The sequence below is a fragment of the Lepus europaeus genome, chromosome 10 (genome assembly GCF_033115175.1).
Source record: "Lepus europaeus isolate LE1 chromosome 10, mLepTim1.pri, whole genome shotgun sequence".
NCBI lineage: Eukaryota > Metazoa > Chordata > Mammalia > Lagomorpha > Leporidae > Lepus > Lepus europaeus.
Window position 1 is genome coordinate 76,084,793 of NC_084836.1, and position 13,658 is coordinate 76,098,450.

General features: G+C 51.9%; 1 protein-coding gene across 1 annotated transcript in view; it reads left to right on the forward strand.

Moving 5' to 3' along the window:
- NINL (ninein like) overlaps positions 1-13,658 on the forward strand; it is a 155,021-nt gene that overhangs the window by 128,562 nt on the left and 12,801 nt on the right. The window contains exons 18-19 of the mRNA XM_062203768.1: positions 10,008-10,112; positions 10,977-11,046. Of these exons, the coding sequence (XP_062059752.1) occupies positions 10,008-10,112; positions 10,977-11,046 (175 nt within the window). The remainder of the gene's footprint in view (positions 1-10,007; positions 10,113-10,976; positions 11,047-13,658) is intronic.

Sequence of the window (13,658 nt, forward strand, 5' to 3'; positions counted from 1 at the left end):
AAGGGACTGGGCTTTTTTTATATCTTAGGAGGGCTTGGGGTGCGGGTAGGGGTAGGGGCAGCAGGCAGAGGTGAATTCCTCCTCCAAACCGGTCTTTTAGGTGTCCTCCAAACCTGGGGCAGAATAGGGGGTGGAGTGTAAAGACAATAGGGTGTGAGACTGAATTGAGATTCAAGGGCAAGGAATAAATTCTGACGTTTGTCTTCTGGGCAATGAGATAGAATAGCTGACGCTTTGTGCTTCTTGTTCAGTTCCCTCATGGGTCCCGCATCCTTCTCAGCCTGCACCTGGGCAAGCTGTCTTTCCCCCTTGCCTGCCTCCATGTAAGGAGTGTGTTCTTTGTTCTGATCCATACCCTTTGGCAGCTCCTTCCATGAAGCTGCAGTGAATTTCCTCGGTTTGTGTTTATCTGAAAAATGGCCTAGGTTTTCCTTCGTTTTGCAAGGATGGCATTCCTGCAAACACAAATCTGGGCCAAGTGTTAAAGGCTGTCCCTCAGGTGTCTGAACTTCTTTAAAACACGTTTTGGTACTTTTTCCTCTAATATTTACTTGAAGGGCAGAGTGACAGAGGGAGATCGAGGTACCCCATCCACTGATTCATTCTCCAAAGGGCCACTACAGCCAAGTCTGGGCCAGACCAAAGTCAGGAGCTGGGAACTCTGTCCTGGCCTCCTACATGGGTAGCTGGGGCCCAAGTACCTAGCATCACCTGCTGCCTTCCCAGGCACTAGCAGGGAACTGGATGGGAAGTGGAGCAGCTGGTTCTGAAATTGATACTCCCATTTGGGATGCATGGGTTGCAAGCGGTGGCCCACGACACTGGCCCCTATTTCATTCCTTTTAACCTTTACTTAGAGAGTTTTGCCAGTCACTTTGCAAGGAGTCTGGGGGAGGTTGTGCTTGGTTCCTACACCAAGGGTCTCAACAAAAAGGGAGGAAATGGGGCGGGGGGATAGCATTTTGTGAGCTTTATTGCCCTTCCGTCCAGCCCCTAGAGGCAAAAGGAAGAGGGTTATGACTCCATCTGGCTACTTCCTGCTGAGAACGGGCCCTGTGGGTACAGGCGTTTGCCTCTAGAGCCCCAAGTCCTCTTTGTGTTTTCAGGGAAGGGGCTGGTGTCCTTGATTGAGGTGGTGGAGTAGCATCATGGTCTTAACCCGGTTTTGAGAGACAGCTTTGATGCAGTTCTATAAGAAACTTTGGAACAAATTAAATAGACATGATCTGAATACCGGGGCTGTGAGGATGAGGATGACAGTGACAGGCCCGAGAAGAGGAGCTGACCACACCCACTCTCCCAGTGTAGCAGTCCACCCCACGTTCTCTCGGTTTTGAGCCTCTGTCTGCTCCAGTAGTCTTTTTTTTTTTTTTTTTTTTTTTTTGACAGGCAGAGTGGACAGTGAGAGAGAGAGAGAGACAGAGAGAAAGGTCTTCCTTTGCCATTGGTTCACCCTCCAATGGCCGGCGCGGCCGGCGCGCTGCGGCCGGCACACCACGCTGATCCAAAGGCAGGAACCAGGTGCTTCTCCTGGTCTCCCATGGGGTGCAGGACCCAAGCACTTGGGCCATCCTCCACTGCACTCCCTGGCCACAGCAGAGAGCTGGCCTGGAAGAGGAGCAACCGGGACAGAATCCGGCACCCCGACCGGAACTAGAACCCGGTGTGCCGGCGCCGCTAGGCAGAGGATTAGCCTGTTGAGCCACAGCGCCAGCCTCCAGTAGTCTTTTATCTTGTCTGGGGAGTCAGTTACCACTCCAGACTGGTTGGCATAATAACAGCACTCTTCTCCCAGGAAAAGACAGGTTCTGCCCTGTTACGCTGTCAGGAGATCTAGTGCTCTCCTGCTTTGCAGGACCTCGGATGCCAGGGAGTTTATTTGTTCTTGTAAGGTGGAAGCCGCCTGGTGGAGGCTTTCAGAGTCAGTGTCTGTTTACAGGGCCAGTTGGTTAGGGAGTGTTGGGACATTCCCAGAGCGGTGGTGCCTAGGGCCATACTTCCTACCTTCAAGCTGCTAAGAGGGTGAGGGCAACACCAGGGTCCCTCCTGAAGCAGGAGGTGTTTATTTAGGATGTAGGAGCTGTTTCCAGGTGTAGATAAAAATTAAGTATAAGTATAACCAAGGTGCAGGGAGGATGGATGGGGTGAAGGTTTTTACAAAACTATTGTGGCACACAGAATGGGTGCCAGGAGGAGTTTTTACAGCTTTTATAGTTTGAGTGATAGTGGTGTTGTTATTACAGTCCCAGGGAATACTGAGGGTGATACAGGTGGTGGGCCCTGTAACATGGGATGGAGTATAGTTACAGGGTGCAGAATGGGTGTCTGCGCTTCTGTTAAGTAATGTGGCAGTGCAGCCCAGTGCAGAGAATCCCCATTCTCTGATTGGCAGACAGAGCCAGCAGTCATTGGCCTAGGATGATCCCGAGGGCTGGAGGACAGCATGGGTGAAATTTGCTAGTTGTTTCATGGGAGTCAGAGGTAAATGAAAGGTGAAGCTTGCTTGGACTTAGCCTTTCAGACCAAAAAGGGGAGGGGCCGGGTTAGAAGCAGGAAATAGCAGAAAAGCATCCTACCCAGAAGAGAGAAAAGAATGCTAAGAGAAATTTTTTAACACAAGTCCAGGGAAAGTGCTTTGACTGTAGACAGCAGCAGGGGGTGACAATGTGTTATTATATGAAGTATAGGGCCGGCGCCATGGCTCACTTGGTTAATCCTCTACCTGCGGCGCCAGCATCCTATATGGGTGCAAGGTTCTAGTCCCAGTTGCTCCTCTTCCAGTCTGGCTCTCTGCTGTGGCCCAGGGGGCCAGTGGAGGATGGCCCGGGTGTTTGGGCCCCTGCACCATCATGGGAGACCAGGAAGAAGCACCTGGCTCCTGGCTTCGGATCGGCGCAGCGCCAGCCGTAGCGGCCATTTGGGGAGTGAACCAACGGAAGAAAGACCTTTCTCTGTGTCTCTCTCTCACTGTCTAACTCTGCCTGTTAAATAAAAAAATAAATTAAAAAAAAACAATATGAAGTAGTCCACTCTGCCTGTCAAAAAAAAAAAAAAAAACAATATGAAGTATAAACAGATAGTAATGAGGATATGTGCATAGGAGTGAAGTCAGGAAACCACCCTGGGGTGAGCAGTAAGAATAAAGTGAGGGTGAAGAAATTGAGTTAGTCTGAGTGAGGTGGGACTGGTGTGGGTGGCCATATGCTGGGATTGGATTTGCATAGGAGAGGGTATTGTGGGAGGGGCCTTTTTAGCCTGGACAGGTAGACCCAGATGGGGCCATTATCTAATTTAGCAGTGCTCTGAGTAAGGAGGATGACCTTGTGGGGCATCCACAAGTAGTTAGTGAGGAAGGGGAGGGATCTGAGAGGTAGAGCCTCTCTCCTATAGCCAAGGCCAGCACAGGGGCCTCAGCAGGGCCCTGTTAAGAGTGTTGTCATAGAAACGATCTCAGAGCTGAAAGGAGGGGAGAGGGCAAGTTGGAGGGAAGAGGGGAGGGGGTACCTTAAGCCTCAGAACGGCAATGGGTCTGCCAAATATGACTTCAGAGGGGCTGAGCTGTAGGGGCTTCTTTGGCAGAGCTCTAAGCCTTAGGAGGGCTAAGGGTAGGAGTTTTGTCCAGTGTAAGTGGAGTTCGATGCAGTTTGGTGAGGGTTTCCTTTAAGGATCTGCTATTCCTCTCGACCTTTCCTGATGATGGAGGCCTGTAGGGATTATGACATTTCGAAGGGACGTTTAAATACTGAGTGACTTGTTGAAACACCTGGGCGGAGAATTCGGGCTCATTGTCTGGAGGGAGAAGGGGAAGCCAAAACATGGTATAATTTCTGTTAGGAGGAAGTGGGCGGCCGTGGAGGCTATTTTATTTGTAGCGGGGAATGCCTCAGCCCACCCCAGGAAGGTGTCGATGAACATAAGGAGATGTTTAACTGCGCACAGGTGGCATGTGAGTGAGGTCTGTGTGCCGGTCTATGGCAGGGAGGGAGTCCTGCATCTGGTGAGTGGGGGACTTGGGGGTGAAAGATTGGTGCCCGGGGTTTGTCTGTTGGCAGGTGGGGCAGTTCTTAATGAGGCTTTTTAGAAACTGTGGATCTAGGGGTTGTAGGGATAGGTGAGTCTTTACAAATTGCTGTATGACTTGAGTGGGGAGATGAAAAAGGGAGTGTAGATTTTTTTTTTTTTTTTGACAGGCAGAATGGACAGTGAGAGAGAGACAGAGAGAAAGGTCTTCCTTTTCTGTTGGTTCACCCCACAATGGCCGCTGCGGCTGGCGCGCTGCAGCCGGCACACCGCGCTAATCCGAAGCCAGGAGTCAGGTGCTTCTCCTGGTCTCCCATGTGGGTGCAGGGCCCAAGCACTTGGGCCATCCTCCACTGCACTCCCGGGCCACAGCAGAGAGCTGGACTGGAAGAGGAGCAACCGGGACAGAATCCGGCGCCCTAACCGGCACTAGAAACCGGTATGCTGGCGCCGCAGGCAGAGGATTAGCCTATTGAGCCATGGCGCCAGCCAAAGGGAGCATAGATTTGGAGGATTTTGGGGATAGAAGGGTTAGATGGGTGCTGGGATGGTTTTGAGATGCTAGCTGTCAGGGAGCTGACCAAAAGGTGAGTGAGGACAATTTGTTCTGTTGCTTGGTCTGTGATATGATTTAAAGTGGTCAGGAGGGATTTATCTCTTTGGTGACCCCAGAAGTGGAGTACAGCAGCTTGTTTGAGAGGGAGGACTGTGTCGAGAAGAGCTTTAGTGTGAGAGGGAGTGAGAAAGCTGCGTTCTCTCCAGGTTAGGATATTAGAGTGAAGAATATTATAGGCGTATTTGGAGTCAGTGTGGTTGTTTTCTTGTTTGTCTTTTGCTAGTGTGACAACACGGGGGAGTGCAATAAGCCCTGCCTATTGGGAAGTAGTTCTGGGTGGCAGGGGCTATGCTTCTAATACAGAGTGTTTAGGGGGATTAGAGATCTTTCCTTGTATGATTGCGTATCCTGCCCCATAGGGCGGTGTCTTTTGAGTACTGCCATCGACAAACCAGTAGGGGATGTGGGGGTCTGGGAGAGGCTCAGCAGTGATATGGGCAAAGGGTTGAGGCTGAGATCTAAGACCTCGCAGCAATTGTGTGTTGTAACTTGTGAACCTTGGATGCACAGGGGGAGACGTGTTGCAGGGTTTAGAGGAGCATGGTGAGAAGGATTAGGTCGGGTGACTAAGAAAGCAGGTAGGGTCTGGACCCTGGAAGGGGGAAGAGACAGAAAACCCTGATGGCTCACTAGGTCTCAGAGCTTACAGGGTGACAAACAACATAGCTCATGGGCTTCTCGCACCAATAGGGCCATAGCCACAAGGACTTGGAGACAGGGAAGCCCCCTCCAAAGCCAGATCCAGCTGCTTGGATACGTAGGCTACCAGAACCCCGGTATCACCTCCTTTTTGGCACAGAAGACCAAGAACCTACCCTTGATTGGCGTGGACAAAGAGAAGGAAGGGTTTGGAGTTGTCAGGGAGGTGGAGAGTGGAAGCATGGGTCAAGACCTGTAGTCGTTTTGCGATTGGGATTATGAGGGAATAGGGAGTGGGGAGGGGCTCATCTAGAGGCCTGTTAGTGGCTTCATAGAGCGGACATGAAATAAGGGAGCGGACATGAAATAAGGGAGAAGTTAGGGATACATATACGGAAGAAATTGAGTAGGCCCAGACAGAATAGGAGCTCTTAGTTTGAGGAAGTGGATGTTGCAGGAGCTGGGAGATATGTTCAGGGGGTATAGACCGTGTTTGGTGTGAAATAAGGAGACCTAGGTATGTGATGACAGTGAGGGCTATTTGGGCTTTAGTGGGAGAGACCCTAGGTACCCATGTGGCTAGGCCTTTAGGGTGTACGGGAAGAGAGAGGCCTGAACAAAATGGCTAATTATGGGCTTAAGACCCCAGTAGGAGTTAGGGTTCAGAGGGTACTGCTCTTGTGAGATGAAAGCATGGGTTTGTGTGTATGTGTGTTGTTTTAAGATTACATGGACTTGGGGGCTGATGTCGGCGATGCAGGGTTGTTAATGTCCCAAACTAAAGGGACAATAGTGGGCATGTCATCAGACAGAGGAGGCAGGGAGATGGGGATCTGGGGAAAGTCAGAGGGGTGGAGCTGTAGACAAAAGATCGAGGTAGAGTCTAGTGGTGGTATGAAGACCGAAAAACTTTTAGTTTGTAGAGGAGGTCTCTGCCCACTGGGGGCATGGGGCATTGTGGCATCACAAGGAAGGCATGGGCCAGAGTAAGGAAGGTGCAGGGAAGGAGTGGGGTGACTCTTGTTTTGATGGGGATGCCCGAGGCTCCTTTAACGGAGATGTTGGAGTTGAGTGTGGCCTGACAATGTTGTCAACAGAGAGAAAGAGGCCCCTGTGCCACCACCCCAGTGACCCAGTGTCCTTTGGACGAGTCGGAAACTCCAGCCAGGGTCAAAGATGTCCAGGCCCCATCATTGGAACAATTGTGCTGGCGAGGAGTCAGAGTGGGGGATGGCACGGGGCACCAGGGCATCCCTGGGACCCACTGGCCACATGCTGAGGCATGCCCTTGCCCAGTGTCCAGCCTGGTCGCAGCAAAAGCAGGGGCCAGGAGGGGCCCAGCTTTGGCTGTTGGGATGTTGGTGCAGGATGGATTTTGGTTTCCGAAGGCTGAGACTGGCATGTTATGTTTAGCTTTTCTGTACCAGTCCATTTTTTTTTTTTTTGGCCAGGCAGAGTTAGACAGTGAGAGAGAGAAAGACAGAGAGAGAGTTATAGACAGTGAGAAAGAGACAGAAAGTTCTTCCTTCCATTGGTTCACTCCCCTAATGGCCGCTACAGCTGGTGCTGCGCTGATCTGAAGCCAGCAGCCAGGTGCTTCCTCCCAGTCTACCATGTGAGTGCAGGGACCCAAGCACTTGGGCCATCCTCCGCTGCCCTTCCGGGCCGCAGCAGAGAGCTGGAATGGAAGAGGAGCCCCAACCGGGACTAGAACTCAGGGTGCCGGCGCCACAGGCAGAGGATTAGCCAAGTGAGCCATGGCACCGGCCATGTCCCAGTCCTTTTCTCTTTTGCCACATCCTCAACCTCCAGGAGCTCCTGTTGGGGGGTTTCGGGTACCTTTTCCAGCTGTTGGAGTTTGCGTCTGATGTCAGGTGCCAATTGGCTAATGAACTGGGCGTGGAGATACAGAGTCCCAGCTGGGATGGTTGCAATTTTTTTTTTAAGATTTATTTATTTATTTTGAAACTCAGAGTTACACAGAGAGAAGGAGAGGCAGAGAGAAAGAGAGAGATCCATCTGCTGGTTCACTCCCCAGTTGGCTGCAACGACCGGAGCTGGGCCGATCCAAAGCCAGGAGCTTCTTCTGGGTCTCCCACACGGGAGCAGGGGCCCAAGGACTTGGGCCATTTTCTACTGCTTTCCCAGGCCATAGCAGAGAGCTGGATCAGAAGTGGAGCAGCCAAGACTCGAATAGGCGCCCATATGGGATGCTGGCACTGCAGCCAGCAGCTTTACCCACTACGCCACAGCGCCAGCCCCGGGTGGTTACATTTAAATTTGTGTATCTTTTTTTGTTAAAAATTGATTTATTTATTTGAAAGTCAGAGTTACACAGAGAGAAAGAGAGGCAGAGAGAGAGAGAGAGAGAGGTCCTTCATCCACTGGTTTACTCCCCAACTGGCCACAATGGCCGGAGCTGGGCCGATCCAAAGCCAGGAGCTTCTTCTGGGTCTCCCACACGGGAGCAGGGGCCCAAGGACTTGGGCCATCTTCCACTGCTTTCCCAGGCCATAGCAGAGAGCCAGATCAGAAGTGGAGCAGCCAGGTCTCTAACCAGCGCCCACATGGGATGCCGGCATTGCAGGCAGCGGCCTAACCCACTATGCCACAGCGCTGGCCCCTAAATTGGTATATTTTTGGATTGCTTCAGTAAGGCAAGGTAAAAAGAGAGCCGGGCTTTTGTCAGGACCCTGTCCCTCATTCACTGTGAGAGCCAAAGGGCAGAGGGTCCCTGGGACCCAGAGGATGATATCCTAGGGCACCTCAAGACTATGTCTGGATGGAATCTTACCTTCCCTCACAAGGGGCTGGGGCCGGTGTTCGGATGTGACTTGTTGGATGACGAGAAGCCCCTGCTCGGGGCCATGGGGTATCAGCTTGTGAGCTGCATTGCCCTTTACCTGCAGTGGGCGCTCCTTGGTGACTGAATGTACCATGGTGCACGGGCTTTCCTCCCTCTGATGGCCGTCAGGTAGTTCGTAGTTTCTGGCTAACGCAGGGAATACAGCGAGAGAAGCTCTCACACAGCCACACCCCACAGAACATCTCCGTCAGGGTGAACCGCATGTGCCGTGGTGGTCCTGTGAGGTTATCCTGCCCGGAGACACCGCCAGCCTGTCAGTTCGTGTGACTGCACCCTCTGCTGTGTGCAGAACAATGGCATGGCCCGAGGACACGTTTGGATAGGACAAGATTGTGTGGCTCTGGGTGTTTCTAGATGGACAAAGGAGGCACTAACATCACAGATCACCTGCTCAGGAGAATACACGTCGGCCACACCTACCTTTATAAAAACAGATTCACACCGGGCAGGCTTCGTGGCACAGCCGCCGAAGCCAAAGCCACCACCAGGGCAGAGCGGTCCCACATCAGAATGGCAGTTTGTGTCCTGGCTGCTCTGCTTCTGGTCCAGCTTCCTGCTAATGCACCTGGGAAAGCAGTGGGACATGGCCTTAGTGCTTGGGCCCCTGCACCCATGTGGGAGACCTCCAAGAAGTTTCTGGCTCCTGGCTTTGGTCTGGCCCAGTCCCAGCTGTTGTAACCATTTGGGAAATGAACCATTGGATGGAAGATCTCTTTCTCTCTCTCTCTCTCTCTCTCTCTAACTCTGCCTTTCAAATAAATAATATTTTAAAAGGAATTATTACTGCGCCACTTTTTGTATGTGGTCCTGGAAGATTTTTTTTAAAGATTTATTTATTTGAAGTCAGGGTTACACAGAGAGAGAAAGAGACAGAGAGATCTTCCATCTGCTGGTTCACTCCCCAGATGGCCTCAATGGCAAGAGCTGGGCCAGCCAGGAGCCAGGAGCTTCTTCCGAGTCTCCCATAAGTATAGCAAGGGCCCAAGCACTTGGGTCATCTTCCGCTGCTTTTCTCAGGCCATCAGCAGGGAGCTGGATCAGAAGTGGAACAGCCGGGACGTGAACTGGTACCCATGTGGGATGTGGTCACTGCAGGTGGCAGCTTTACCCGCTATGCCACAATGCTAGCCCTTGAACGACATTTTGGAAAATAGAGTGAATTCCCTCGGCAGCAAGTACGGGTTTTAAGTTGGAAACTGTATTAGGGAATTGCTTGATTGCATAAATTGACAGTGCCAGCTAAGCAGAGGTAGAATTGTCAGAAAGCAGAGATGCCCCAGGCAGTCTTGGATCACCACGGCTTTCATTCCTGCCTTTTCCCACTTCAAGGACTCACCTTGCCTCAGGTGTCTCTGTACATTGAAGTGGGCATTCCCCGTATTCCGCCTTTCAGGGCTGACCTCGGAAGGTTGGGTGGGGGACTCTCAGTAGTGGAGAATGTGTCCGGTGTATTCGGGTCATGTGACTCCCTGTGTTTCTCAGCTCACCTGCAGGGGGCTGAGCGCACTTTGCACCCAGCACTTGGCATTGGAACCAGGTAGAGGTTATACGATGCGGGAGCAGATCAGCCGTGGGCACCAAGTGAAGGGATCCAGGCTGCCCGGTGCATTGGTGAACTGCTGATGGTTTAGATTAAGCTGTGTTTACTGTGGCCTGACCCTTGGGACGCGCAGACCACCGCGTGTCACTGTGCTGTGCATCCTCCAGGGCAGGGGAAGGGGAGACAGCGCAGCTTCCAGCGGAGTGAGGCTCCTGACTGCAGGCGGCAGCTGCCTCCCCTCCTTCCCCCTCCCCCCGCCCCCCCCACCACAGCCACCCCGACCCCACCACCAATCTCACCTCTCTGGTTTCCATTTCTTCACGCAGAGTCGAGTTTCAGAGGCTTTCTGAAGAGAACACTGTGTTGAAAAATGAGCTGGGAAGGATTCAGCAGGAACTTGAAGCTGCAGAGAACGCAAGTGAGGTTCAGAGGTGAGCGAGCGGCTCTGCCCTGGGAGGGGTGAGCCGAGGAGGGCCTGGCTCGCAGGTCAGCCTGTGGGTCAGAGAGCCCAACATGAGAGAGGCCTGTGTCCTTCTGAACAGGTCTAGGGTGCTCTGGCCACCCTCCACTGGCCAGCAGCTGCCGATTTCCACGCCCACTGCAGCCTGGTCAGCAGCATGTCAGCAGCCCCAGCATGTATACATAGGTCGCGCAGGCACTTCTCAACCTGCACATGGCACTCGGGGCCAGGGGAGGCGGTGACTCCGGTTGCATCCCTAGAACAGTGTCAGCTGTGTTTTTCTCCAAGGATCACTGCTGGTTTATCCAACAATGAGACAGAGCGGAAGGACAGGACTTGAGCCGCGAGCCGGGGGCTGGGGCGCGTCCATCACAGAGTGGGAGGGAGGCAGAGGAGGGAATGCTGGAGGGGGGGACATACCTGCTGTCACGGCTGCAGCCATCTCATCTCCCAAGTTTGTTTGCCTTGCGTTTCAGCTTTGAATTTTGGGATGAGCTCAGCTGTCGGGTGCCGGGGACCGGGGTCTGATTGGGTAGCGGAAGGACTGAGGCAGCCGTCAGCCTGCACTTGCAGTCCGAGACAGCAGTCCTGAAACCTGGGAGTTGTTCCCTTTAAGAAGCCATGTCTGCTTTGACCCATCAAGGCTGCCGGGGGCCCTTGACACTGCTGGGTGTGACTGGTCGCATAGGGCTGGCAGCGTGACCCGTGCCACAGTCCTGCCTTCTCCATGACTTGGGATGAGCCAGTCAGCACAGTCAGCACAGCAATGGCCAAGAAAAAAACAAACAAACAAAAAACCGGTCGGAAGCGGTATTAACTTTGGCTTCTTCAACAGGAAGCAGATGGGAGTTTTAAAGAGAGACAAGGAGAAGGCCTGCACTGAAGTGGAAGAGCTGAACAGACAGGTCAAGTATCGATCCCGGGCGTGCGGCACAGGCCGCCCTCACTTCTGTTGGTATTTGGAAATGATTTCAGAGAGGCTGCCATGCCCCACCCCCATCCAGAGGCAGCTCATTTGCCGTGGTGCGCAGCTGTTGGCCTGGTCAGGCAAGCAGGTGTGCATCGAGCCGAGACTCACCTGCAGGGTTCTGTCTTCTTCGGTCTGTCTGTCCCCGGTACTGTGGACCCTGACCTTTTCAACGTTACAGGTGGTTCTTTTGTCTTGTTGTTGTTGGTCTCCCACACATGTGCAGGGACCCAAGGACTTGGGCCATCTTCTTCTGCTTTCCCAGGTGCATCAGAAGGGATTTGAATGGGAAGTGGAACAGCCAGGACTTGAACTGGCACCCATATAGGATGCCAGCAGGGAACTGCAGGTGGCAGCTTGACTCTGTAGCACAGTGCCGGCCCCTAGATGGCTCATTTGTAGGGAGCTCCTCCATTTGGGTTTGTCTGTTGTCTCCTGGTGGTTTGAGTCGGGCTCACTTCTTGGCAGGAGCATTGGGGAAGTGAAGCTGTGTTCTTGTTTCACGCTCTCAGGGACACAGTAGTGTCTTCAGTTGCCAGGATGTCCACTGTGATTGCGCAGTAAAGGTGGCGTCAGCCTGCTGTTCCTCTCTGTAATTAGCGAGGCTTTCATGGGGAGAGACTTGGATGTGATGCAAGTAACCTGCTCACGCAGCATCCACCCATGAACTTCGGCGTCCCTTTGCTTCTTGGTGGAGTCGGTTCCTAACCATGATCACATGGTCCCTCTCCATTTGTGAACTGGCATTCTCCCATGAGGAAAGGCTTCTCCTCCCCATTTATTCACTGATTTTCATTTTCATCTTTATAGTGCCATCACACATCATTTTTCTTTTACTCAGTGGGTTTATGCTACCATCACTTTTTAAAAATATTTTATTTATTTATTTATTTATTTATTTGAAAGGTAGAGTTAAAGACAGTGAGAGGGAGAGACATGGAGAAAGGTCTTCCTTCCGTTGGTTCACTCCCCGAATGACCACAACTGCTAGAGCTGCGCAGATCCGAAGCCAGGAGCCAGGAGCTTCTTCCCGGTCTCCCATGTGGGTGCAGGGCCCAAGGACTTGGGCCATCTTCTACTGCTTTCCCAGGCAATAGCAGAGAGCTGGGTTGGAAGAGGAGCCGCCGGGACTAGAACCGGCGCCCATATAGGATGCTGGCGCTGCAGGAAGAGGATTAACCTACTGCGCCAAGGTGCCAGCCCCACTACTCTCACTTTTAACACTTAGATTGTCCCAGTTGGCCAGTGGAAGCCCCTCAAAGGCTGCTGTGTCTTTGGGGAGCTCTGACGATTGCTTGAGCACATCCTTGCTCTGTGGCTCCCCAGGACGCCCTGCAATCAGCCATCTCCTCAGAGCCCTTGGTGACTTTTGTTCTGTGTAGGGTGGTGTTTAGAGACCATGATCTGGGCAGTAGATGTGATCATTGCTGCAGGGGTGTGCTGCTTCCAGGCCCACTTGGTGGATACAGCTGAGGAATGTGTATGTGTGAGAGACTGTGCATGTGTGTGAGTGTGTGCATATGTGTGTGAATGTGAGCATGTGTCAGTGTACATGTGAGTATGTGTTTTTTGTGTGAGAGCATATGCATGTATGTGAGTACAGCATATAATTTTAAGTATGTTTATTTAAATATCTGTATTGAAAACTATTAATTCAGGGCCAGTGCTGTGGCGCAGCAAGTTAAAGTTCCGGTCTGCAGCACTGGCATCCCATATGGGTGCCGGTTCGTGTCCTGGCTGCTCCACTTCCAATCCAGTTCTTTGCCAAGGCCTGGGAAAGCAGTGGAAGATGACCCAAGTGCTTGGGATCCAAGGAAAGCTCTTGGCTCCTGGCTTCGGATCAGCTCAGCTCTGGCCATTGTAGTCATTTGGGGAGTAAACCAGCAGATGGAAGACCTCTCTCTCTTACTCTACCTCTCTCTGTAACTCTTTCAAATAAATACAATAAATCTTTAAAAAAAAAAAAAAGAAAGAAAGAAAAGAAAACCATGAATTCAAACCCATCTCTGTAGTTCCCACTCAGCATCACAAAGATGATTAGTTTCCCCTTCTTTGTTACTCAAAGGACCTCCGGAGATTTACTGTTGATTTTATCACTGTCCTGTCTCCCGTGTGTATAGTCCTTCTCACCACACCGATTCTCCCTTGTGTTGCCATTACAAATGCCTGTGTGCCTAGCCTACTTAATGGCTTTTGGGTTGAATACTTAAGGAGCGAGCCTGCAAGACGGGATGTGTCTTTTTTAAATTTGTTCTTTTTCTAATGGAAACTTGTACTGACAGCTGTAGACTCACCTACAGCTGTAAGAGGGATGCAGAAAAGCCTTACTAAGAACATCAGTCGTGTGAGTAGTAGGGCCTCTCAGTCACCTCATTTCTTTGAAGACCCTGTCTGCAAACACAGTCCCCCTGGGGGTTAGGACTTTGCCACAGGGAGGCTTTGGACACAGTGCAGCCCCTAACAAGTAAGCTACTTGTGTCCATACCGTAATCACATGTCCCCAGTTTCACCAGTGTGCTCTTGTGTGTGTGGGCATCCAGGTATGTTCCT